This window comes from Accipiter gentilis, chromosome 7 (assembly GCF_929443795.1).
Source record: "Accipiter gentilis chromosome 7, bAccGen1.1, whole genome shotgun sequence".
NCBI classification, from domain to species: domain Eukaryota; kingdom Metazoa; phylum Chordata; class Aves; order Accipitriformes; family Accipitridae; genus Astur; species Astur gentilis.
Window position 1 is genome coordinate 2,589,257 of NC_064886.1, and position 26,420 is coordinate 2,615,676.

General features: G+C 36.8%; 1 protein-coding gene across 1 annotated transcript in view; it reads left to right on the forward strand.

Moving 5' to 3' along the window:
• Positions 1-26,420, forward strand: part of MED13L (mediator complex subunit 13L) — a 203,658-nt gene that overhangs the window by 90,502 nt on the left and 86,736 nt on the right. Inside the window, exons 3-4 of the mRNA XM_049806858.1 lie at positions 4,891-4,975; positions 9,972-10,055. Of these exons, the coding sequence (XP_049662815.1) occupies positions 4,891-4,975; positions 9,972-10,055 (169 nt within the window). The remainder of the gene's footprint in view (positions 1-4,890; positions 4,976-9,971; positions 10,056-26,420) is intronic.

A 26,420-nucleotide genomic window follows, 5' to 3' on the forward strand; every position in this document is an offset into this window, starting at 1 on the left:
TATTGTAGTTGCCTTTAATTCTTTTAACATCTGATCTGCAAGGATAAACTTAAAAATCATCACAAATGTTTTATTCATTTTTTGAACCTATGAAAATAAAATTATAACAAACATTTAAAAACTTTATATGTGAAGGATATCAATTAATTCCCATTCTGTATGGAGACTGGTAGTGAGATTTAGCACCTCAGTCATAATCCATTATGGTAAGCGTATAATACACCTTTTTTCTTTTTGGTTTTTCTGCTAATAATGTCTTGGCAATGAGAAAATAAGAAGTATTTTCTCTGTGGAAGACTTGTTTGCATTTGAAAAACACTGCATTATATTATTTTTCAGGTGTTATAACCAAAAGGTTTTTTATCTTATTCCTGTACACACTTGTACATTGGATAATGGTAGTAGGCAGGTACTCGGCTGCAACAGTAACTTTTATTTTTACTACGCAGTGCCCTGTCAGTTTACACAAAATTATTTTTTGCCTTTGTATCTGTTAAAACATTGCTCTGGTGCTTTATTAACTTTCCATGAAAATTTTAATGACGACTTATATTTTCAATTTTTAACTCTTATAGAATGAAACAATTCTGCCTCTTCAGACAAATGAATAGAATATTCTTGTATAAAACTGGCTATCTCAAGTCTTCCCCCCTGCTTTTGAAAGAGACTGAAAATTCCACACTTCTCTTTGGATCCATATGCTTTTTTAGTGCTCTCTCTCTCGACTCGACTGGATTTAAAGAGCGTATAGTGAGAATGATATAGTAAGGGCAGTTAGACTGGCTATCTCAACTGAGCAGTTTATAGAATTACAGTTAATGGCAGAGATGATGTGACCTTATCTTCTTGATTTTTTTCTGAGAATCCAGATTTTTAGAGACGGAGTATTACTAGACTTGTTAATTTTGAGAGGTGATTTCATTTCAAAAAACCCAACAAAACACACGTAGTAGTAGTAGTAGTAGTTGTTTATTTTGGTGAGAAATGTAGTGGTAAAGTTATTCCCCTGTTGCAGGACAAACAGCAAGAAGGGGATGAACTGTCTGTTTTACAAGAAAGTAAATGCTGCTACCAGTTGTCATCCGTGACTAGTTGGAGTGTACACATGCTCAGATAGGGAAGTTAGCATATACAGATAAATATATGTATCTATATACACACACAGAGCGAGATAGATATTTATCTATGTAAATCTGTAACAGTAGGGAATCAGTAGATCTGGCAGATCACACAGGTGAGGAGCTTAGACTCGTGGAGGTCATCCACTCTGACATCCTACTCAAAATGGGATTGTTGCAAACAACGGATCAGATTAGTGTTGGCTTTGTCTACCCAGGTCCTGGCAAGTGGAGACCCACAGTTTTTTGTCCCATGTGCTTTGCTGCTCTCCAAAACTCTTGCCTCCTCTCTGACTTCTGTGGAGGAAAAAGTAGTTACCTGCTCTAGCATACTCTTTCTTTTACTAAAAATTCAATCTTCACTTGATTCTTCCTGTAGAAGTTTTCTTTTTTGAAGATGGCTTTCACAGCTGTTGTGTAGTGTCAAATCTTTTGCATCTACAGAGAATTATTTCAACTGGAGTAACAGAAAATACCTTCAGGCCAGGATATGGGTGCTTGGCATAAGTATGTTTCTGAACCTGTGCAGCACCTGCTTTCTGTTAGCTGTGTGCCCGAAAACGCTGTCGGGCAGCACTGGAAGGCTGATGAGGGCTTGAGTTGAAAGCGTTGAGTGTTAAAAGCATTGCAAATCACTGTGTAGACAGACAGAGACCAACAATTATTTCTTAGTCTTCAATCTTCTATATAGAATTTAAAATATTCTTCAAAATCTAAAATCTAGTTACAGTGTTACTATGTGAGGAACTTTGCAATTCACAGAGATAGTCTGATCTCTAGTGTTTGGCCAAGTTTTGTTACTGGTCACCATTTGCATCTTGAAGTTGTAACTTGCTCCAGTTATTTAAGCCCTTTTCTAATGGGAGACTGGATCAGGAAGCCAAAGAACAGAGAGGAATTGACATGCTGCAGTTCTCTTTCTCTTTTTTTTTTTCTTTTTTTTTTTTTCTTCCACCTCCCCATCTTTACTGCAACAGACGTAGGTATGTCCTCTCAATTGCGAGGTGAACGTTGTTAGTAGGATAAAGTGGTACAGGTAATTGCAGTAAGTATACTGCATTAATATATCTGGGAATCAAAGGAATTATTTATTACAGGAAAATGGTTATGAAGATGCCTTATGATAGAGTTAAATTTAAGAGGGAAATAATTTTATTTCCATTTCATATATAATTTATGTGAATGTCAAGTAATAAAAAAGCCAATTTGGAAAATTAGAATACTGAGGGATGATACCGCTTCAGACTTTCCCCTTTTCCCTGTCCCACTCAACTGCTCCTCCTCAGCCGGTCTGATCTCGTTGGCAGACATGACCGTAGGGTCTTCCCTACAAGTACCTCCACCGTGAGGTTAATGTTGCTTTCCCCTGCTTTTTCTAGGCGTTGGGACACATTCCCTTGCTTAGCCGTTCCATCTCCTGAGTGCAGGATAACCATGAATACAGATGTTGGTGTTGTGTAGAGAGGGAGAGTGCTGCCAGTTTCCATTCCCTCATTTTCAGTCCCTTCTGCTGGGATACATAGGCCTTTCATGTCACACCAGTCCTGGGGAGAGGGGTCTCAGTTTGTGGAAATGTAGTAGGATGGTATAGCCCAAAGAGGAGCTGTGCCGGTCACAGGTAAGCAGGGCAAAAGAATACAGATAACGTCCAGTACTGAAAGAGTTTGATATTAAAATTATTCCAACTTAACAGAATATGACTTTATAAACAGTGTAAAGCAGTACGATCTGATCTTATTTCTTCTGGAGTCAGTGGCAAAATTTTACTTGCAGAAAATAATTTTAGGACATGATATAAGCTGTTCTTTAATTGGGCCCCATTACTTTGTCGTGCATACTTGAGTAGAGAGTGAGCTATGATTGAGAACATCAGAACTGGCTGTGAGACATCTCCTGTAGAATCATAGAATAGATTCTTGTCTCCCATTTTGCATGAAGTTCTTAATGAAGGGACAATGCTGGCTTCTGGCACGGATGCCCTGATAGGATTAGGGTGAAACTCAAGAAGAGCTTGGTGCTTTGTAATAGTGAATTTCTTTTGACTTCTGCAGATGCTGTCCATTTCATGACACTGGCTAAAAATTTTAATTTTTATTTAAACGTGGAGTTTTTGGAGAGGTGAACTCAGGTGTGATCTCTCTCATACCGTAGTACATAACTGTTTACATATTTGAGAACTGTGTAGTTCTAAAGTGTAAGACTGTACCAGTCTTGCAGTTTCTTAGGCTTCAGTAGTTCCGAACTGTATAGAATTTATAGCATCAATAGTTCTGCAAATGCATGGAGATTCTGAAGTTTCTTAAGAATACTGTTTTAAACATGAAATCTGAGGCCACTATCTAGTGAACAGCTATGGCACATTACTTACTCAGTGCCAGTAAGGTTTGGAAGCATTAAAGGGGCCTTTAATGGTTTTACAAGGAAAGATATTTGGCTAATGCTTGTGCCCAAAAGCACAAGCCTGCCTCTTCATTCTTCTGAGGAAGTAACCGCTCTTCGATAAGGTGATTCAGGTACTAAAGCCCTGGCTTTTTTATTCTGCAAAAGGAGAGAGACTCTGTTACCGGTATTAGCATATCACAACATTACACATACAAAAAATGTGCCTGTTCTTGTTTGAGGTTGTATGACTTACGGTTACTGGGAGAAGCAGGAGAATAACGAACAATGGTGGGTTTTGAGGCTTTGAAGCTGTAGTTGAAGACTGTTGGCAATATTAGTATTTTTCATGCAGCAGAAGCTCCTTAGAGGCTTTACTTTAAACATGATTATAGCATAAACTATACTTAGATAATAATCTCTGCATGACAGACATGCTGTTGGAAGGTTTCATCCTTTAAATTGGCCAAGGATGGGTGTTAAGAATTCAGTTCTTAACATGCTGTAGAGTTCTATGTTTGCATTTCTAAAGATCTGCAGAGTATTCCTGTAAAATTGAAATGACAGAACTCAGACAATTAACAAATTCTTACTCCTTGACAAAGTTATTTAAACATCTGTTTTTACTCTGCAGCTGTGATTGCATCTTCTGGCTGAATAAGATTTAGGATCTGGTACAGGCATACCAAAAAAGGTTTTACTCTTGGTAGTTTTAGCATCCAAAAACAATGGAGTAAGGACAGCAGATATTTTTGAGGCTTGTATATCCTTTAGGTACTCATTCAGGTGACTAGTTCATGCTGCACTCCACTGTGAGAGATTAATGGGTTATTTATTTTTTTAAACTCTCTAAATTTTCTGCAGTTTGATACCAAGTTTATAGTCTTTATTTTGGAATAAAAACCTGCTGTGTATTTCATATATTTGCTGTGTATTGCTTAAACTGCAATAGTTTAAGTCAGTACAATGGAGGAATTTTACTTGAGTGTGACAGTGAGAGGTTCAGGGTAGTTGTTTAATGTTAAGTTATGTAAATTGATTTTACACCTTTCATGGTTCACTTTTTCTTGATTGTCTGCATCTGTGGTTAAGTTTTAAAGGATCTCTCAGCAGTCCTGGCAAAGAATAATCATGAATTCCTCACCCACCTGCTTTAATATTAGAATGCTACGAACAAATGTGTGTGCTTTTATGCTTTTGTGTTTTCTTTTTTTAAATTCAAAGTTGGTGCCTTCAGCAAGTAAAGATTAAAGCTACTTTGGCAATATAGGTAATAGTTGAAACAGTTTCATGAAACATGCTACTGTTGAAAATTAAAGCTGTTGGAGTTATGTTTTATATAAATGTTTGTATTTCCCTATTCTGAGCATGTTGACATTTTATGTTTTTGTAGTGGTGGAAGAAGGATTGTGGGAGAATGGACTTTCCTATGAGTGTAGGACCCTACTCTTCAAAGCAATTCACAATCTTCTGGAGAGGTAAGAACAACTCTATTGCACTCAAATATTTCATTTTGATATTTAAAATAATGTGGGATATCTACAGACCATTTATATTATTATTGATCTTAAATCACTTTTTTTTTTTAGAGGTAGAACTTTAGTGCAAGAGATGCAGGATAGAGCTGGATCTCTTAAGTTGTTGACTCTGGTAATGTGTCATAAAATGCTGTGCAGACTAATTAAATGCTCATACAAAGAATAATGTGGATATAGATGTCTGCTTGCATTCCGATTGGGGAGCTGTTTCAAAAGCAAAAAGAAAGTTTTCACCTTCTTGAGGTGCTTACAGAGAATATGCGTACAGAGTATAATTGTATCTGATCTCCAACCCCTTTGATGAGTTTAAATAGTACATATCTTAACAGATAACATTCAAAAATCTTAACTGTGTTCTTCTCAATCATCCTGGTTACGTGCATGTTCCAATTTGACTAAATTTGTGCACAATATTCAGGGTGGAGTTTAATAGTTCCTGGCTTTAACAGGCCTAATGTATCCTAGCATTGCTTGCTTTTGTCTTGATCATATTGGGGGGGGGAGGGGGGGAGGAGAGAGGGGGAGAGAGAGAGATTTGACTGCAAAGTTATTCTCTGATTAGTTAAATACACTTACAGCTTTTTCTTCTTAATCCAGCTATCAACGCTTAAGCTTACTGAAGATTATCTTGTTATTAGGCCTTCAGTGTATGACGCTGCATCTTGGACTATTGCATTTTATTCCTTCTCTGTTACTGCGGTTCTTCAGGTCATCACCACCTTTCTGTATTATACTTTGGTCCTTCTTTTTACAAATTTGGACATCTTCTCAGAATTTAGTGTCATTAGGCTATTCCCACTTTTTCTGGATTTATAATAATAGTAGTAACAACAAAAAAATATAATGCACCTCTCCTTTGCCTGTGTGATACTGTAATTTTGCAGAAAGTAGCATTGACTACTTTTTCTTTCAGAAAATAAGCTAATTAAAGATACTCTTATCCTGTCTCATTTAGCGTCCTCTTTACTTTGATGTAGATTTACTGCTGATCAGGTTTGCATTATGTTCCTGAGGTTGTGTTTCCATGACTGTAGTAACTGTCCCTCTTGACTGTTAGTTATCTGTCCATATCTGCTAGCAAGTGAAGTTTGAATGGCTACCTATGTGCATGTACACGGTAAAAGGACTACTTGTATTTCCTATTTTTCATCTTATCAGTCTTTTAAGGGGATTTTTACATTAGTAATAGACTATTTGGAGTGAATAGAAGTATAAAAATGAAATTCCAAGTCTAGCATGTTCACTAGTTCTTTTGTAGCTTTGCAGTATAAAAGGGCACAATAAATTTATGTGTGTTTATTAATCTGTGGTACCCGGCCACCTGACTTTTAAGTATGACTCCTGGTGGATATTTTTATGCATTAGACCTTTTCAAGCTTGTGAAGTAAATTTTTAAGGGTTGCGGTTTTTTTTTTCTTCTTCAATAACTTAATTGAAATCAGTTGGCGGAGTTAGCAAAATTGTTCCATCCAGCTGTGACCGAAAAGTCTTTGGAGCTCTCTTTCTTTCAGCAGTAGTCTTCCACACACAGTTGGTCGACACACATCGGGTGTTTGCCGAAAGCCTCATCTCACGTCACCGAAAGCCAGTCTGCCTCGTGCCGCAGTCCCGGCCTCTTGCCCTTGGAGGGGAGAGATCCCACCACTCTCTTGCCGTGCTCCGACGGCAGCTCCGGCCGAGATGTGGTCGGGCTGGCTGCTCCGGAGCTGGAAGGCTGTGCTGACCTGCTCTCCGACGGGAGCTGCTGGGGAGGCACGCCTCCAGGAACACCCTTGTTCTTAGAAGTCTTTTAATGAAGTAGTTGTCAAGGTGACTTAGGATGGTGGTTTACTGAATATCTATCCAATTAGCTACAGTAGTATAGCTGCATTTATTTTCAGTTATATACTTTGGGGTTGGTTTGGGGGTTTTTTGCCATACAAAATCTTAAGTTGTAATTATTTCATTTAAAATAATAGCAATAAGTGTGTAGGCTTTATTAAAAGGAGAAATAAGACTTTAAAGACCCATTTTATCCTGTGTTTAGGATTAATAAAAGAGAAGTCTTGAATTTCTTTTTGACCTTATCAGAAAGTGACAGGGCCGTTGCTTGTGCCTGAAGTTTTGTGGGGTTTTTCTGGTTTATTTTGCAGTTAGCGAAGGACAGATTTCCTTCTCCCGGAAACCTCTTGTGCCCCACCAAGATGTAATTATCTTAGCAGGGTGGTTTGGTCTTACTGACTAGCCACAGCTGTGGGTAATCCAGCTGGTACAAGGACCGGAGGGAGCGGGTGGGAGGAGGCTGCCAGCTGCCATGTGCAGCTCGGAACCGGTTCCAGCCGGTTCTGTCACACAGCAAACCTCCCGCCAGCCAGAGGAGCCCACGGCACCGTGGCTCAGCCGTGTTCAAGGAAGAAAGCGGCGGCTGCTGGAGAAGGGGCGCGAAAAGCAAATGGCGGCGGGAAGCAAATGGCGGCCTACCCTGTGGGGTAGGGGACTCCCCCACCTCCTCCACCCGTCACCTCACCGAGGAGGTGGGAGGGACCGAGTGAAACCTGCCATGAAAATGCGGGAAGTTGGGACTAGGAAGAAGGGAGGAGAGGAGTTTAACCTTGGGAAGGGTAAGAAAGGGTATTTATGCAACTATGGTTTGTTTTGTGGGGTTTTTTTGGTTTTGTTTTGGTTTTTCCCCTCAGTACCCAAATCAGCAATCGGAAGTTTTATGATAATTGGCAATGTAAAAAATGTTAGAAGATCTAAGGAAATACTACTCAAAATATTATGGTATTATTTCATAATCATTGGTGTGCCCTTGTCAGGTCACTTTTTTCACAGAAAAATCAGAAATATGAGGGGTCAAATGACAGTGGAATGCTCTAACAGGTGTGCTGCTTAGGAAGAAAATATCACTCAGCCTTAACTAGAGAAATGAGCCAAGGAGTTCAGAGTATTTTATGTCCTTATTTCATATGATTAAATAACTGCTTTTAAGTGTTTACTCATTTGGGATTTTTATGACCAGCTTTTTTTTTTTTAATGCAAGTTCATTTTTACAGCTTACTGTTAAGGCTAGTTACCATTAAGTGCTTATACAGCAAAAATTACACCATAATGTCATTATTTGTTCCCTTGGCTGAATCGTTGAGATCCATGCTTCTGCAGTCATGTTTCCCATTTCATATGGTATTATACCTTAAATAACTTGTGATTTAGTTTAACATGTGAAGGTTGGCTGATTTTTAAGGCCAAGTCTACCCACCAAGACTTTTTTTCTAAGAAAGTAGCATTACTTTGAGGCAGTTAAACCTGCCATCGTGAGACATGATGATGTGGCCTTGAAGTGTGTGTATGTGTGTGTGTGTGAGATGGGGGAAAATTTATTATGTTTTTTGCTAGTACATGTCATTTTCTTTAGGGAACTGATGTAAACTTCACAGACTTCCTTTTATTTGTATAAAGTGTGCTGACACTGCCAGAATTTGTCTGATAGCAAATATTTCCTAGGGAAACAGTTGCTGAAGCATACTTTTTTTCCCACCAGCACAAGAGCAGCGTCTTTAGATCTCCGCTGGTTTAGTGTTCATACTCAGTTTAAGATATTGGTATAGTCAACTGAGCTGGATTCTTTTTGCTTTAATTGAGAAAGTGCTGTTAGAATTTTCTTCAGCCTAGCTTCAACTTTGGAAAACCCTGCCAAGTTTATACAGAAGAATTAGGAGCATATTAGTATGTACATTGTCATCCATTTCTTACCTATGTCTTCTAGGTATGCTTTTGAAGTATAGATCATGCAGTTTTTCTAAACCTTGCAGAATGTATTTCCCCAGAAGGTTACATGTGATTTTTAATTTTTTTGTTTTGTTTTGGCTGATCTCTAGCAACTGTTATAGAAATAAACTATTGGAAAACTTTGAAGAATGGAGAAGTATAGTTCTTCCATCTAAATAAAGAAATACTGATTAGATATGAAATGTATAGGGAAAGCTCGTATATTGCTTGTGATAGTAAATAAACCACTAGCAACAAATGACCAGTTTTTCAGAATTTTGGAAACATAATATTTACCTTACTGGAAAATATTCCTTCATAACAAATTTCTGTATGTGATCCCTTGGGCAGTATGTTCAACTGCATCTTTAATGTATGAAGCATACTTAAATGATGTTGGCATATTGCTGGTGTGATTCATTTGTACAGGTGGACTTAAAAAGGCATCAAGAACTCCTTGTCAACCTGAATTGGTTATTGATTACTTTGCATTCGCACTGTTAGTTTTTTTCAAAGCCACAGATGGTACAATTTCTGTGAAGAAATTTTACACTTCTAAAGTGACCACAGAAAGTGGGTAACTTATTGCTCTAAATTTAGTGATGTGGGAGTATGTTTGTTGGAGTGAGGTTTTCTGAGAGGAGACAGTAATTATGGAAGTTTCAACACTTGAAATCATGCTGTGGATCATGTGAAGGAAAAATGGTTCATTGTTAATATTTGCTTAATACAATTTCCTGTTGTTCATATACTATACTATGCCATTTACATGCCAAAAATACAGGAATGCATATTCTTTATCATGAAATCTGAGAGAAACACTGTATAGAAAAGAATCAGTGCTATGAATTGTCTTTGTTCAAGAAGAGCAGTTTGAAAAATAGGATGATGGATCATTCAGCAAGAAGAGTAGCACGGAGCAGAAAAGAGTCTGTCAGAGATGAGGGGAAAATGCATATGTGAAGATCAGTATCAGTGACATCATCATAAGATTAGACAGTAATTCTCTGTGACTACTGTGGGAAAATAGAAAGTGGCAAAGTTACATGGAACCCAAAAGCTACAAAGTTGATTTCAATATGATGGAAATGCAGCTGCATTTTAATCCCTTAGGTTTACTGTCTTCAAAGACGGCTTTTAATTACATCTTAAGATGTAACTAGTAATTGTTGCTGTAATTATTTTCTAGGTGCTTGATGGATAAAAACTTCGTAAGAATTGGAAAATGGTTCATAAGACCCTATGACAAGGATGAGAAGCCTGTTAATAAAAGGTAAGGTGTTCTATATACATCAAGTACTGTTCCTGTCAATGTTGTGTATTACATGATGGTAATTTGATGCTGCATTTTGGTGGTAGTTTTTCCACTTCTTTTACCATGTAACAAGTGAAAAAACAGACACTATTTGTTCGTGTCAGTAATACACGGAAAGCAATTAAGTACTTTTTCAGGTCACGTTATGATAATTTAAGATAAGAAGGTGAAGGTTAGTATTTATCCCTTAACTCCACAGAAATACCACTTTTTAAAATATCTTTTGAGTAGCATCTGCCTGTTTCTCTTGTTATACAACAGAATTCCAGGTAGCTAAAAAAATTATTTCAATTTCTAGACACTTAACCCCAACCTGACATTTTGAGCTGTAAAGTAAGTAGTATATAGATTTACTTATATCTTTTCTTTTGAAGATGCCAGCCTTGATATACAGCTTTCACTGATTAGGCGGGCTGACAAATCAGACCTGTATTTCTGATTAATGCACTTCTTTTGCAGCAACATAACCCTGGAGAAGGGCTAGCTGTCTCCACTTGCTCATTGCTATTTCCTCTCCTAGCTCTAAAGGTTACAATGTTCTCAAATCTTCTGGTACTTGCATTTATAGTCATCCGCTAAACAAGTTCTGTCAAAAATAATCTGAGTTAAGCTGAAACACAGATTTTCTAACAGGAATCATTTTGACAGAACTGGGTTAGGAAGTGACTAAACATGCAGTTATACTGGAAGATTTGAAGGTAATGAGTAAGTGGAGATGAAGTGGGGTGGCAACTTCTTCATCCAGTGTAGCTACAGTCACAACAGCATGTCTGATGGCAGCTGTAGGTACAGGTGGAAATTGCACTGTAGATCGCACGTACCTTCTCTCATCTCTTATCTCACTGCATCGTCTTACAACAGAAATGTCTTACCTCTTATACAGTGTAATACTACAAATAGTTGGCTTCATTTTGTAACAGATTTTGTGTTAACCAGGTACTTGCAAACGGCAGTTGTTTGTAAGATATAATGCAGTAATTGAACATGGATTTGTCTCCTTTTCTAAAAAACCCCCACAACATTAACATAGCATGGGGATATCTTTTTTTTTTTTGCTATTTACGCTTTGTGGCTAAGTAGACTTACACTGTGTGCGTGTAATTCTTGCTTTCACATCGATCTAATGGCAAGAAGCCATTGTAAGGTCCAGGTTTTTCCATACCTTTCCCTGTCCTGGCTGTACGGAACCACCTTCCTCCCTCCCTTGTGTTTTCTTTCCTGCTTTTCCGATCACACCAAGATCTAGTTTAGTTTTCTGGAAGATTAATTCCCTAAAGTGACATAAGTGGTGTCTTTTCCAGCTTCTGGAAAAGGGAGACAGCTCCTTTCAGCAAAAGCTATTTGTTTTATCAACTTTACTGCAGCCTTAGTGCTCAGATTAAATGTATTTGTGAGTCTCATGTCTGTTCCTGGTGTGTATCAATTTAAGAAGTGAAGCATCTGATACAGTAGATGGTGTCTTCAAAAACAGCAGCAGCACTGGCATAGAAAGTATCATTACTCTAGAATTCTGGCAGAATTCTGTGTCTTATTTACACGTGTGTAACACCGAATCACTTGTACAGTGCAGTGATCCATAGGGGATAATTACATTTGCAAATATATGTACAGTATGCACATAAATATTTCTGGTCTGGAACATGTTACAAAAAATAAATTCATGTTGAACTTAAATTGTATTTGAAGTATTCCTGTATATAAAAGTGACGTTCTTTTAGAGAATTTTAGGGTTGAATGGTAGACTCTTGATTTGAAGAAGATAATGTTTATTGTTGGTTTGTGTGGGTTGGTGGTTTGTTTGGTTTTTTGTAAAGTACTTGTCACTATAGATCCTATGGATACACACCATTTTAAAAGCATTTATTTAGCAATAAGCACTATGGCCTAATTTGAGATAGGTTTTGTGTTGTTTCAGGTTGTTAATTTTTCTGCTATAAATATGTCATTGGAGTTAACTAATCTTACTGAAAGATGGTAGTGAAAACTGCAAAAGTTGATAGTAGAGTCAACTGTGGACGGTAGCAGCAAACAGCAGGAGGCTTTGGGGACTAATTTGTCCAGACATTTTTCATTTAATCTTTTAAGCTTTCTTTCTCAGTAATAGCACAAAAAGCTGTCTTTACACAAATTAAGTGATTACTGTTAATTTCCATATAAATTCTTTGTGAAACTCTTGCTCTAAGCAGCTGCTTGCTGTAGGTAAAGCAATAAGGAGCAGTCACAGGAAGAAGAGGCCAACTGAGAGTGTTTAGATATTTTAACACTGTGGATAATGCTTCATTAACAAAAAAAAGTGGTATTTTAAAAAATAGCAACTAAACGATATTTATTAGGATTAATTTATTAGTGTTAATATATAAAATACTAGAAATAAGTTGCATGTGTGTACAGTGATGAGGTTGAAGTCTGGGAACAGGTAATCCCTGTTGAAAATGCATGCACTATTCTTCTTGAATGGAGACAGAGATAGATCTATACAGATATGTACCCCCCTTGAATGGAGAAAAACTGAGCAGGTGTCATTGTGGCAAAGATATACAAATGGTTCTAAAGTTTGCTTTTATACTTGTGGTGAAGTTAGTCATCTCAAATTTCCAACATCCTGAGTTACTAACTTCATTTCAGGAATATACTGCAAAGTCGTGGACTAGGTATAAATAAAGAGGGAAGGAGTTAAAACCCATGCCACTGGATTTCAAGGAATAAATTCATTCAGGGCCTGTGATTTTTGTGAATGGCATTAATGGAGAAGGGCGGGGAGGTCTGTGATTTTAGAATGAAGTCAAAGATGAAGTGGAGCATGCCAGTGGCCGTGACCTAGTTAGTCCTGAGATGTGAAAAGGAGGTCTAAGAACAATAGATGACCTTCTGAGGCAGTATTAGAAACAATATACAAGATGAGCTTTTCTGGTCTTTTCAGGAGGAGTGATGGAACAGCAGAGGGAGTTAGATCCGTATACTGTTTTGTTTTGCTTACCGTGCGAACCAGATGCTTTTGACAGGAAATTTAGCGCAGAAGTTGTGGGTTTTCTTTCCAGAGTATCTTTAATATTATGTGTCACTTACTAAATAATTCTTTATGTTTTATTGTCTGTTCTACAGCAGTGCGTGTCTAAAATATGTTTCCACGCTACTGCTGGAAAATGGCAAACTTGCTTACTTATCTACACAACTTCCTGAAGGAGATCTGTATGTTTGGAGTTTACAGAATTTGTCTGATACAAGGCCTTGATAGTGCCTTCCAGTGTGTGGTGAAGACTCATCTTTACAGTCTATGCAGAATCACTTTCCAAGTTTTGTATGGGGTTTTTTTGGTTTAGGAAAGCACCACCATAAATTGTTAACATCTTACTGACAAATTTATGACCCTCTTATGCAAGAATCTTTGCTAATTATTTTTGTGATTGTTTTCTTGGTGTGTAGGAGGAAATTCAGAAAAAAAAATCAGTTTGTTTTGAACTGTATGAGCAAGTTAACATAAGCTGTTAAGCTGTTTTTGATTTGCTTAAATGTAAAGAACATAGGAAAGAAATTGTTGCTTTTTGTAGCTTAAATAACTGATAGGTCATCTTCTCTTCCAAAAGGTCTGTTAGGGTTTTTTAGCCTTAGGAAGAAAAAAAGTTCCATCAGGGAAATATTTTGAAGTAGAGTTTATTTCTTTTTTTTGTTAGGAGGTGAGAAGACTGAAGGATAAGAGTGGTATCTAGGTAGCCACATTACCCTCTGCGTGCTCTGCTGCGTGGTGTGGCTGAAAGAGTGGAATTACGGTTAGGCTGCAGTGAAATATAGTTCTTTAATTTCAGTTTCCAAACAGACTTCTGTTTGTTACTGTCCGGTAAGACAGTTGATTATGGCAACCTCATGTGATTCTGATAGAATATAGAAATTCCTGAGTTATGAGTGCATGGGCTGTATCCTAAGCATTCACTTGTCAACTCACCTCCCTTAGATCTAATCCATGAACTTTTACCACTGTACAGAGCTCAGTCAGTACATCCATATCCAGTTTTGCTCAATAGCTGTGTTCATTTCTTTGCAAGCATCAAACTGGGAATTAATCGGAGGCATCAAAACGTGAAGACTGCAGACACTTTTAAGCACTGCTTCCTCTTTGAGGTCCTGGAAATTATCATCGCCTTCAGTTTTCTGGGAGTAGTCATAGGACTTAGCCAAGGAAAATCTAGATCAGTGATACCAAAATTGACATTCAGCGTGGTTGCAAGCAACGTTGCAAGCTGCATTCACTTTCTGCCATGCTAGGAACTCCTGTCAGTCAGTGTCTTCATCTGAAAACATCAGATTTAGTGAGCCCTAGAGAAGTGCAGTGCTGTGCCAGGAGGAATTGGGAACTAGTGGAACTAGTGCCTGTCTAAGGCTGGAGCACCTTGTCTGAATCTGATGTGGAGGTTTGGTCCTGGCACACAACATTCCACAGATAGTGTCTTTTGGCACGTGGTATTAAGCTGTTTCATTAAATGATGACATAATTCAGTAGAAGCATGGTAAAACAAGTTTAAGTGATCTACTTGAATTTTTAATAAGGTTTGAATTCCTCAGCTGAGAAATGGTAACTGATTGATTGCGCGTGTACAGTTTGCTGCAATGCAGTGAGAATATCTCAATTTAAAACTGGAGGGTTTAATTTTCTTGAATTTGAGAAAAATATGCCATATAAATTGTTTTAATTCTGCCAGTTTGTGTACTTGTATTTTAACAATGTTTTGAAAAATTCAGTAATGTGATTGTATGTGTTTCCTGAAAATGGTGTATAGTGATACTATAGTAATAGGTGTGTTCAGTGTTGCCAACTAATACCATCATAAATGAGGAAAGACTAGGAAGGAAAGTAATAAAAATCAGTCTGATTTAATTTTAAATAATGTGTGCTTATTCCTGACTTGTCAAAATAAATGTGATAGAAATACTGACTAATAAGAAATACCACGTATTTTTCAATAATTCTTCCTACCCCTGTAAAAATAAGCTTTTCTATTTCGGTTTAAGAGGCTTAGTTCCCAGACAAATATTTTCATATTTTTGAGGTTTAAATTCTGAAATGTTATGTTCATCTTTGCTGAGTTTCTTCTCAGTCTTACGATTTCAATAAAATCATACACCAAGCTAGCGTATTATATCTGTGGTTGGTTGTTTTTTTGGTTTTGATTTTTTTTAATTTTTTTTAATTTGGTAATCTTGTGTGTGCTAAAGCTGACTTAATTCTTACCTACCCTGAAATACTGGGTAGTGTACCCAATGGAATATGGTCTGCATTCCTATTTTAGCAGAAGGAATAGGTATAAAATACAGATTATAAAATAAGAGTTTTCACATGCATTTTTTAAACAGAAGCTGGTGTCATTGATATCAGTGTGCTTATATTAATAATATGTTTTAAAGCAATTTAATATAATCAAGTATATTAATCTAATACCATTAATAAATATAATGTATTTTTAAGTTTTATAGACAGAAGACAGTAAAACATTATTAACAACTTGAGGATAATATTAAGATGGTTTGGGAAAATGCTATTCAAGCACTACCATTTTAATTACTATTATCTGTTGCAGATATATGCTACTGGTAGTCTTGGTTTATTTTGTGTCACGTTCCAAAAATCTTGTATGTAAAATTCTTGATAGAAAATGTTAGCATGCTGTGCAGGAAAAACCATTGTGGACTGAAGGTCTTAATGTTCACATGCTTTATTGCCAAAGTAACTTTCTAGATAAGCTATAAATTAAGGAGTGTGCTGTATTCAGTTGTCTGATGTTTTTCATTTAATAATGAAAATAATAAAACAGTATTTTCTAAAAGAACTCTCACAGAGCATACTGTAAAATTTTCATTGAATATATTAAATATATGACCCAGTTTGCATTACCTCTGCACAGCTCTATATTATGGTATGTAGCTAGAGCTGTTGCTTTTTATGGATGTCCTTCAATAAATGAAACAGGAAGCTGGATTGGTATACTTGTAGCAGCTACCACTGAGGACTACTTTCGTCATGGTAATGACCCAGCCTTTTCATCTTCTTTTCCTGGGGTAAGAGCATTAAAAAGACAGTGGCAAAGCAACCCCAGGCACCGATTCTTCAGATTCCTTGACCCTTGCCAATCAAGATAAAGTCCTGGGAACAATAGAAAGACTCCCCACATGGGGTCATTGGGAAGATGTCACTGGAGCAGTGCTTCTAGTATGCTGCATATACCCACTTCAGCTGATTCAAATGGTGCTGTAGAGTGTCTTCACACAGCTGTTTGCTGAATGCGTGCAACTGGGCCAGACAGCAAAGATGAAGGATAAGGGATGTTTATAGGTGTGCCGTTGGTTGCTCAGTCCTGTGATATTTTGCATTTTGTTGATAGACATGAGTTTGAAATTCCTTCTTTTCACGTTAAGTATACCCTTGTCATGATAACGGGTGTTATATTATTGCAGTGACTTCTTTGTAGGAATGCAGCATTATCTTAAAGCAGGGCTGCTGCTCATGAAATCTATTGTGGTATTTGCACTGTGTGTTTTGGAGTACCTGTGTGTCTCTGGCAGCCACAATGTAAATTGTGGGTCCCTCATCTCATACAGAAATTCCAAAACGTGGGCATAATGGTATGAGCAGGAGGGTATGCAGCAAGTATTGGCAGTGGTTGGTAAGCTGGTGTGGCAGAATCTTGTAAAAGGTTGTTTGTAAGCTCCAGTTGTTTGGCTCCTAGTGAGCTTCCAACACAGAAGCAAGATACTACTGACCAACATCTACCAGCTTGAAATGAATTGTTAGCAGAATTCTTATCCTTTTCTGTCTTGAGAAAGAAAAATACCATCTGGCCTACTGTCTCTAAAGGTAGCCTGTTTTGCTGTACTTAGCACGTTGAATATTTCTACGGGCTTGTCACAGAGTATCATGGGGCTTTCACAAGTTTGCTTTTGGTGAGGTGCCTGAGACTTTCAATGGCCTTTTTCCTTCTGAAATACTCTGAATCCATCTATTTTTAGCATATATTTATAGCTACCGTTTCCTTGTAGGATTTTGAGGAAGCCAGGATATACGGGATATGTGTGTTGAGATCTTTGTGTTTCCATGTGCAGCCAGTTACACAGTTCAGGTCACCTCTTTCACCATTTTGGGGGGATATGGAGGCATATACTTCTGTGGATTCCAGTTTATAATGCAGATCAGTTATCTCTAGACTTTTGAAGTTAAGGATCTTTTTACTGATTTAAGGAATGTAAATGAACAAATATATAAAGCTGCTCTTGTCATATTTAACTTCTGGATTTTGTAAAACCTTGCCTTGTAGTTATTATTTGCTGGTGACATTTATTGTATATACAAATATTTATATATATAAGGGTACTGGAATGTCTACATATATTCCAAATATTTGCATTACTTAATGTAGTTGAGGCAGTACATTATTTTTCATGCTTTTGTAACTTTTCTAAAAGATAGTTATTTAAACGGTTGAAATATTTTGAACTAGGGGTATACAAATGGCAAGTAGTTCAAGAAAATCAGTTGCACATTTCTGTTGTCTGTTTCTTCTTTTTTTGTGCCTTATTTTTATTTATGTAGTTTAGAAGTGACTTAGTATCTTCATTAAGTGTTTTTGGATACACTTGTGTCAGACACTTGAACTTCAATAATTATATATGAAGCCTGGCTTAATCAGGACTTGGTGACCAATTAGTGAAGTCCCACTAATGTTTAAGCTGCTTTTCTCATTATACACTCACTATTGGCACTGTATATAAAGGATAAACCAAGTGCCCCTGATGTGCTGTTAATTAGATTTGTCAGGACTCCCAGTTGCACTGTCTGCCAAACACAAGTGTTGTCACTTACTGTATCAGTAATGAATTGACTTAAGGGCTTTTGTAGATATTTAGAGGGCCTTAGTTTTGAATACTTAAATCTGTTGGAACTATTATTGTAGTTACAGCCATAGCTCTGCTTAGTGTACTGCAAGAACCTCCACAAACAACAGATATCGGCTTTCTTAAATTTCTGAAAATCAAGCTGGATTTTGTGCTTAAACTAATTTAAGATCCTTGTAGGTGGTATGGGGTCTTTTGAGTTCTGCAGAAACAGTGGCACTACAGGATTTGTTTTCAGTCCAATTCAGAAGCAAACACGCTTCCTCATATTCCCAAATAAAATTGGTACCTAAAGCCAAAAATTTATTCAATCTTTCTCCAAAAATAGGAAAGAAAACTTCAGCTGAAAGCAATTCCATTAATTATTTCAGTCAACAATAATACCTTTTGCATTTATTTTTCTGACACTTTTATGCCTTTTTAAAATAATCTTGAAATACAACTTCGTTTCAGAACAGAATTATCTAGGTTATTTATTCTGAAAGTCTGTTTTCTGAGGCTTATGTTCACTTAAAAAAAATTTGCTAACCTTTATTTTCTGAAGATACAGAATTGTATTGCAATATGTTTGATTGTTTTTTTTCCTCTTTTAGCCAGTATGGAACCATTTCGTTCTTGGTTAATCTGTCTGCTAGCACACCTTCAGGCATTACTGCCATTGTTGCCATCTTGTTCATTGTAACTGGTTGACATCATGATTTCTGACTCTCTCTTTTTTTTTTTTCCTTTCCATTCCCCAAATCTTTCTTTATCAAGTCTTTGTCTTCCTCTGAATCAGGTTTGGTTGCATATACCTTTAGTGAGTTCTCTTGAATGTGAGCTGTAGCAGGTAGTATGTCAGCACAGTGTTCTGTGCATCTCGGTAGTCTGTAGAACAGGTTTTTAAAATACTGCAAAATAATGTCATCTTTGTGCAATACCACACTATCCATTAGGCACTGTGCAATCACGTTGCTCATTTAAGGAATCATCAGATGTTGTGATCTAAATGGACTAGTCTGTGACTGATCTATCAAAAAAGTTGTGGAAATGCTTATTTTTGAAAGATAATTGACTGGAACCATTTCCAAAGTTGAAGAGAAAGCTGAATTAGTCTTCTGAATGCTTTTAGTGTTTTGGCTTATTAAATTTTCCAATTCAGCATAATAGCGGTTTTAAAGTAACTTGTCTTGGTATTAATTTACTGCTAGTTTAGAAGATAGAAAACCTGAGTGAACACTTGGTGTATCGTATATAATCTAAATAAGGCTATATAAACCAATTCTTCTGTGTAGGACTAGTAATATAAATAAACCTATCTTCTTCCTTTTAATAATGAACCAGTGAGCTGTAGGCCATCCTTTTCATGACTGAAATGAACATTGCAGAGGACCAATCTGCTGACGTACGGTAATTACAGAGTAGATATATCTTAAAATATGTCATCATTAATGAACTCTGTTAGCTTCAATTTACTTGGCAACTGAGTAAAGCAAAATAAATTCTGAAGGATGGCTCCAGTCCATTATTGAAAGTACAGAAGTAATGTTCGGTTAGGCTTTCGGGTTACTTCTTCCCACCTTTCTCCTTTCTGTTTGCTTCTGAGGGTTCGTTCTGTTCTCCTACGTGATCACTGTAACTGAACTCTGTTCTGAGCTCAGTAATATTTTTTAAATGTGTCTAGAATGGGAGGAGCTGCAGTTAGAGCAGTTATGTTTGGGGGTACAAACTGGATAGAGTTTGATTAGTGAAGTGTATTGAGAAGCCACTGGTGGTTGTTCTCGAATGCTTTCTCTTAGTGCATTGTAGCAAGAGTATTGACTGGTGACTAGGCTTTTACTTTTCGTCTTTGAAAAATCTCAAATTGGAAAAGGTCTAGCTTTTTCATTCAGAAGTGAGGGGTGGGATGGGTAGGAAGGAAGAAGTTCTGGCAACAGATGTGTGATCAGTTGCCTGCATAACTCCGTCAAACTGAGATTTTGCAGTGAATTGTTGAGGAATTTTGCCCTTAGAGGGCAAAACCTCAGGAAAAAGCCTCCTGTCCTCCTGCTAGGAGTTGCTCAGTATGCCTTGTTCCTTCAGTCTGAACCTCAGACAAGTTATATGTGGTCTAAGCCTGAGGCAGGATGAAGAGCATGTGTGGAGCAGGTCATTTCTCAATCACAAATGCTGGGTAACTTTCAAGTGCTCTTAGTTTGACAGAGAAGTGACTTTGTATGTTCTGAGTGTATGCACTCACGAAGTTGAGAAATCCTGGACAAGTGAGCAAACACTGGATAAAATTCTGAAAAAGAAAACTAGAGCCATTTGCTGTGTTTGGGTCTGAGCTGACTAGATTCATGTTAGGTTGGATATATCCACTTGTATGGCTCTCTTGCTTCTGACTTAAAACGTAGGCAGTCTTTCACACTGTAACTCATAGCAGACGTTGTATTTATGCTAAGTTTTCTTTCTGAAAAATCAGTAAACTTAAAAAAATACCTATAAATAAATCAGACTGCATTTAGTCTCTCTAGACTTTACCCTGATAATAAAGCTAAGACTGAGTGATTAATAAGGAGTAGACCTTTTTTCTAGGTGCCCAGCAAAGAGCTCATCTCTTCGAGTATTGACAAACTCATCTTCTTTACCAATAATATGCTTCATCCTGCCATCTACTGACATCACGTTTTGTCATTGCAGCAGGGTTCAAATAATGGCTTGCCTCTGTGGTAAAACATGTGGTCCAAACTGCTTTGTTATAATTATACCTCTGCAGATTTGCTATTATAATACTTGGATGTGGATACTGTTCTTCAGGATTTAAAGTACTACTTTTGGATTAGCTTATGTCTGTTACAAAGTGTTTACGTTACATAGGAAAAAGGCACTCTAAATCCTGAAACTGTGTTTGTGTAGAATTACTTCCGTCAATGTTTTGGTCAGGGTTCATCTGTCCAGGGAATTGCAGATGAAGTATACTCTGATCTCAAATCACTTGTGTGGCAATGCTTTTTGATCCTTGGTGATCTGGAAGAAAAAAACCCGGTCGTTCCTTATGCATCATTAGATTGAGTGGTATCCGTGTGAACCTCTTCTGTGTGTGACTTTCAAGACATTTTCTTCCTATATGAGTATACTTCCCCCTTTCCTCTCCATCCTTTTTTTCTTGGCTTGTCATTCAAGTTTTCTGTGGATTTCTGAGAACCAGTTCAGATCTGGAATAAAAAGCAGTTTTCTTAAGGTATATTGTTTAATGATTGCCATCTTTAAGTTCAGCAGCGCATTACTAGATACCAGAATATTTAGGAAAATTGAAACTTGTGTGGAGAACAATTGTCCCCTCTTGATTTTCTTTTTTTTAACAGTCTGAATGTCATGGTGACAGGTTTTCTTTCGGAATTTACTCCCAGAGTGGGGGAAGGCATTCCATGAGAAGTGGCAGCCACCACCTTGTAGGTGGCTATGTGAATCATTCAAGGACTTCCAAAATATCATCTCCTGATTCATGACATGACACAGGAGAGTGAGAGACTAATCTTAATGGCCGCTCTGACTACAGTCATGGCAGGCCTGTTTGGAGAAGAATCTTAGAAGGATAAGATGGCAATTCAGGAGTAGATTGAATTTCCCACCAGAGAAGGGAATTTTCTGTCTTCTTTGAGGAAAGTAAGTTGCAAAAATCACTTGGAGGGATCTCATCTCTTTTAATCTCTTCATGTTACCAGCTGTTAAAGACATTGGGAACTGCAAGTGTTTTTTGGATGATGATATCAGTACATTTAATTATATAATTTCCATCTGTTGACTAGAAAGCTGATGGAGAAGATCTCATGGAAGAGCATTAATTTTTTTTTTCCCTTGTTGAAGGATCCAACAGTCTTAATTTATGGAATTGGATATCTTGTGCATGGAATTATCTTTTTACTAGTCTTCAGATTATGTAGAAACATGTCTGTGTGCACACACAATGTTGCTTAAACCACATTTATGATCTGATGTTTTGAAGAACAGTTCCCTAGCACAGGGGCATACAGTGAAATTATTTACTGTCCCACCCAATTCCTAGAAAAAAGATTTAATTTAGGAAGGAGCGGAAATATTGCCAGAAGAGTTTCAGATCCTTTCTACTTTGACACAGCCATGAGGCAGACGTGGTGTTTAACCAAGTAAGATAAAAAACGGTGTAATATAGTCACTCTGGATGTTTCAGGAAGCTGTCTGCTATTATGTGCTTCTAGTTTCTTAAAAGGAAATATACCCAGATACTCTTCTTAAATAATAGCTTAACGTAAAAATTGTCTCCAGCAGTGGTCAAAAGTGGAACAGCTTGGGGAAGACTATAAGGTCATGCCAAGAATACAGTTATTTTTCTGTACGCTTGATCAGCTTCCTGCTGGTTTTGGCAATACAACTTGACGTATTTTTGTGTTTAACAACTGTTGATGAATTTTTCTTTTGTGAGTTTAATTGAGTTTGAACCCCCACAGAATTTCAGCATGCACAAATACTTGTTGGTAATTAATACCATAGCTCATCTATGCAATGGGTGGAAAGAAGTCTGTGGTTTTTGTTTTAATTTTTCATTCATTAGTGTAGTGTTAGGTCTTCTACTTCCTGTATGAAGGAGAGAATGTAACTATATTCTTCTTTGTCTTAGTCCTTTTGAGACAGTACATGTCTGTTCTCTCCCTTTTCAGTTAATCTCATTCCCAGTGAGACTCCTTACGCATTTACTGTTCTTTGTATGGAAATCATTCCATATTTCTTATCTTTCTTGTTACCTCCTTGTGCATCTCTTATTTCTACTGTCATTCCTTTAGACTGAGGAGATTCAGAATGGCACCTGGTTTTATATGAATACTTAATGGTTTTCTGGGCTGTTACAATGGCATCTTCTATTTGTACTGCATCCTTTTCCAAATTCTGAACGGTGTTGTGGTTTTTGTTTGGGATTTTGTTGTTATTTCTGAACTGATGAATCTCTGTAAAAAATGCTTACTATAGATTCAAGAACTTCTTTCCTGACCAGTAATATATCGTTCAAAGCCAGAATTCCGAAGGAAGAACTCTGCCCTCCCCCCCGTATGTTTATATTGAATTTCATATGTGGTTTTCTTTTTCCTTGTACAGTCACTAACTCTTGTGAAGTTGTACTGCAGTTCTTTGCCTTAAGTTCTGGTTTTCATATTTTTTCAGTGTCATAGTAGTAGCAGAATTTATTACGATGCTATTCACCCTATTCTTCTAATTGTCATTATTTAGCCTTAATAATCCTGACGTTTCTTTTAAATGCAAAGTTAAGTCAAGGACTGTGTCTCAATACTGTGAAGAAATCAAAGGAGGCTAAGTGATCTCAGGAGAGGTACTTAAGTAGCTGTAGTGTTTGTATAAATGAGAGAACTAAAAGAACTAATTAAAGTAAGCTGGAGCAATGTATAAACTACCAGCACAGACCTGTTTAATCCAAACCTGCAGGACCTTTATTGGATTAATCATAAAAATCAGTAGAGAAATAAATATCTTACTGATGGAATTTATCATAGACAAAGCTATTCTAAATGAAGGAATTAAATACTGTAAAACAGCGACTGAGAAATTCTACTAGCCAATGGGTTTAGTTATCCATTCCCCCACCCTGTGCATCACATTTTAATTTTATTTACAGTAGATAACACTAATACTGTTAATGGGACTAAATGTCTCTTCTTCTATTATAGTGAATGTTTACTTAATATGTAATACATCGTGCAGTATAGCAGGGGTTTCTGTTGTACTTCATTTTTCTTAAGGCCGCTATTCTTACAAAAATGTGAATGTTCACAATCATGTCACGCATACACTGGTAATTTCAGCTGTATTCTCATTTTCCCTTTATGTAGCATTTATGATCTTTGAAGATTCATTTTGGATGTAAATGACTAGTTTAAGAGTATAAAAAGAAAAATCTATTTAATGTTCCAAATTTGAATGACTGTTTTGTGTGAGTGGAGATGATTTACTTTGAGTTGAAAAATAAACTAGTCAATCCTTTTACAATATACTGTCATAACAGCGATCTGGGAAGAAGAGTGTTAGTTTGGTGATTTTTGTTTTGTTCAAGTTGAAAACTGTTAACCACTGTTTTGAGGCTGGACTGAATTTTTATGGGTGTTTTTTTGTGAAATTCTTTTGATTATATATTTATTTTTAAGAACACTTTCATATACTGCAGCTTTGTCATTTGTGTGGTATTACAGAAAAATCCAACTGTCCTGGAGAACAGATGGACCAATAAACTGTTCACCAAACCTCTGTAGTTATTTTAGAATCTATTTCTGATACAGTGCAATCAACAGCAACAAAAAATTAAGACTAGCATTCCTTTATTTTAGACTGTCGTAATGCCTTTCTGCTTTCTGACAGCATGCTTTATATTACTTACACGATCGTATGACCTGTCTGCTACTTGGAGTTCTGTTTTTTGTTTGGTTGGTTTTGGTTTTTTTCCCTCTCCCAGTTTTGCTGTGGACTGCTTTAATAAAGCTGAGGATACGATTTCTGTGATGCAAAACTCAAGATTAAACTAAGAATACTTGGCTTGTACCAACTTTGGAGCCAGGGGGATATTATTCTTCTTTCACTGTCTCATGTTACAAGAGGTTTTGAGATACAGTGATTTCACGCTTTAAAATAATTTCAAAGTTCTTTTAAGAAGGTTAAGCATTGCTCTTTAAATGGCAAAGTTTATAATTTGAAGAAAAAATTTGGACCTAAGTCTTTTTAAAATAACGATGTTTTCTATAAATGTAAATAAACAATTAGAATCACAACTGAAATCAAGTGCTGAGGCAGTTGGCAATGTTACAGTAATTTCACCTGTCTTTACACTTTGCAGATGCATACTTTACTGAAATTCCATTACTTTGTTTTGAAAAGTAGTAAGCTGACTTTGATGTGATTTTACTGTTAAGCTTTCAAATATTATTACTTTTTATAAAGGTCTCTATAAAAGCCAGTAAATGAACTTTACATACTGAATTGGTAGCGTATTAAAGCAAATAAATAGATTAAAGCAGTTTATAGCAAAAAGTACACTGGAAATGTAAACTTATATTAAGCAAGAAAAAGATGTGGTTAGTTACACAAAACAACTAGAAGATCAGAGAGAGTCAGCCTTATTTATTAAACAGTCAGATGGCACTGCAAAATAGTAAGATCAGTGTCATTCTGCCAAAAGCAACTGAACTGTCTAAAAGACTCTTCTCTCTTCTGCTGTTCCTAAATCTGTAAGATCATTTGTCATTGTAGTTGAAAATCTTGGGAAACTTGTTTTGGGGGGCAGTTAATACCATCTGTGTGATTTCATATGCGGGTAGCCACTTGTAGGGTTTTCAGACATGTTTAGGCACCTACTTCATGTTTATTTCAGTTGGAGTAGGGCATTATTTGTTTCTTTAAGATCCTGCTTGGTGTCTTTTCCTGTCTTACAGCAACTAATTGCTTTTAAAATCTAACTCCAAAGTTAGTTGGTGACCTAAGTCTTGTGTTCAGGAGTAGAGAGTGTTAAATTCAACTGAGGGTTTGTGAGATTTAGTATTTTAAATGCCTGAGTGGTTGGGTTGGTTTTTTTTGGGGGGGGGAGGGAGACTTAAACTTTTTTGGAAAGTTTTATATTAATTTTGTCACATACTCCTGTTAGCTGTCTTTCACAGTCAGCTTCTCAAGCGATTTCTGTTAAATGAGGAAGGCTTTTCCAACTGTTTTTGAGAATGGCAATAGAAATACATATTTGTTAAAATTTTTACTTATGGATAGAATTATTTAACTTTGCATTCATGTGGCTCTGTGTGTACATATGTGCACATAATCTCAAAATATAATTTTTATGCACATAGCTTGTCAACAAGCTAGAGAATATAGTTCAAGAGCAAAGAACCCTCAGCTGACACACTGTTCTTCCTGGCTTTCTTTGTTTTGAAACAATTCTGGAGCATCTGTCATTGTTTCACACAATTTCCTGTAAAGCTGCCTGTGGCAGTTGCACTCATTCTTTATTACCCAAGGGCTTTGCTAGCTATAAAATAATGTATCTGACTACCTAATAGCCTAATATTCAGCCTTGCCTGGAGAAGTGGGAGTGGAAAGCTGTTCTTACTTTCTTTTTTTTGCTGACCATGCAAACCTGACCCTATCTGAGAAGCTTTTATCTGTATTGTCAATGATGTAGAAGGGATTTCCTATGATAATGGCTTTTCTAGCTACTAGATGGACCCTTCTATGTACCAAAGAATGGCACTGATCAAATTGTATTAAAGTTCTGCCTTAATACAGATGACACATCTGTATGTGATTATCTTTTTAACAACCCCTTGGTTTTTTGCTTTGTTTGTTTATTAGTTTAGAGGCCTCTTATAAACTGTAAAAATGGTACAAAAATACAATGCCTAGACTCTGCTTGTAGGACCATTACGGCGTATGTACACACGTTACATCATTTGTACATAT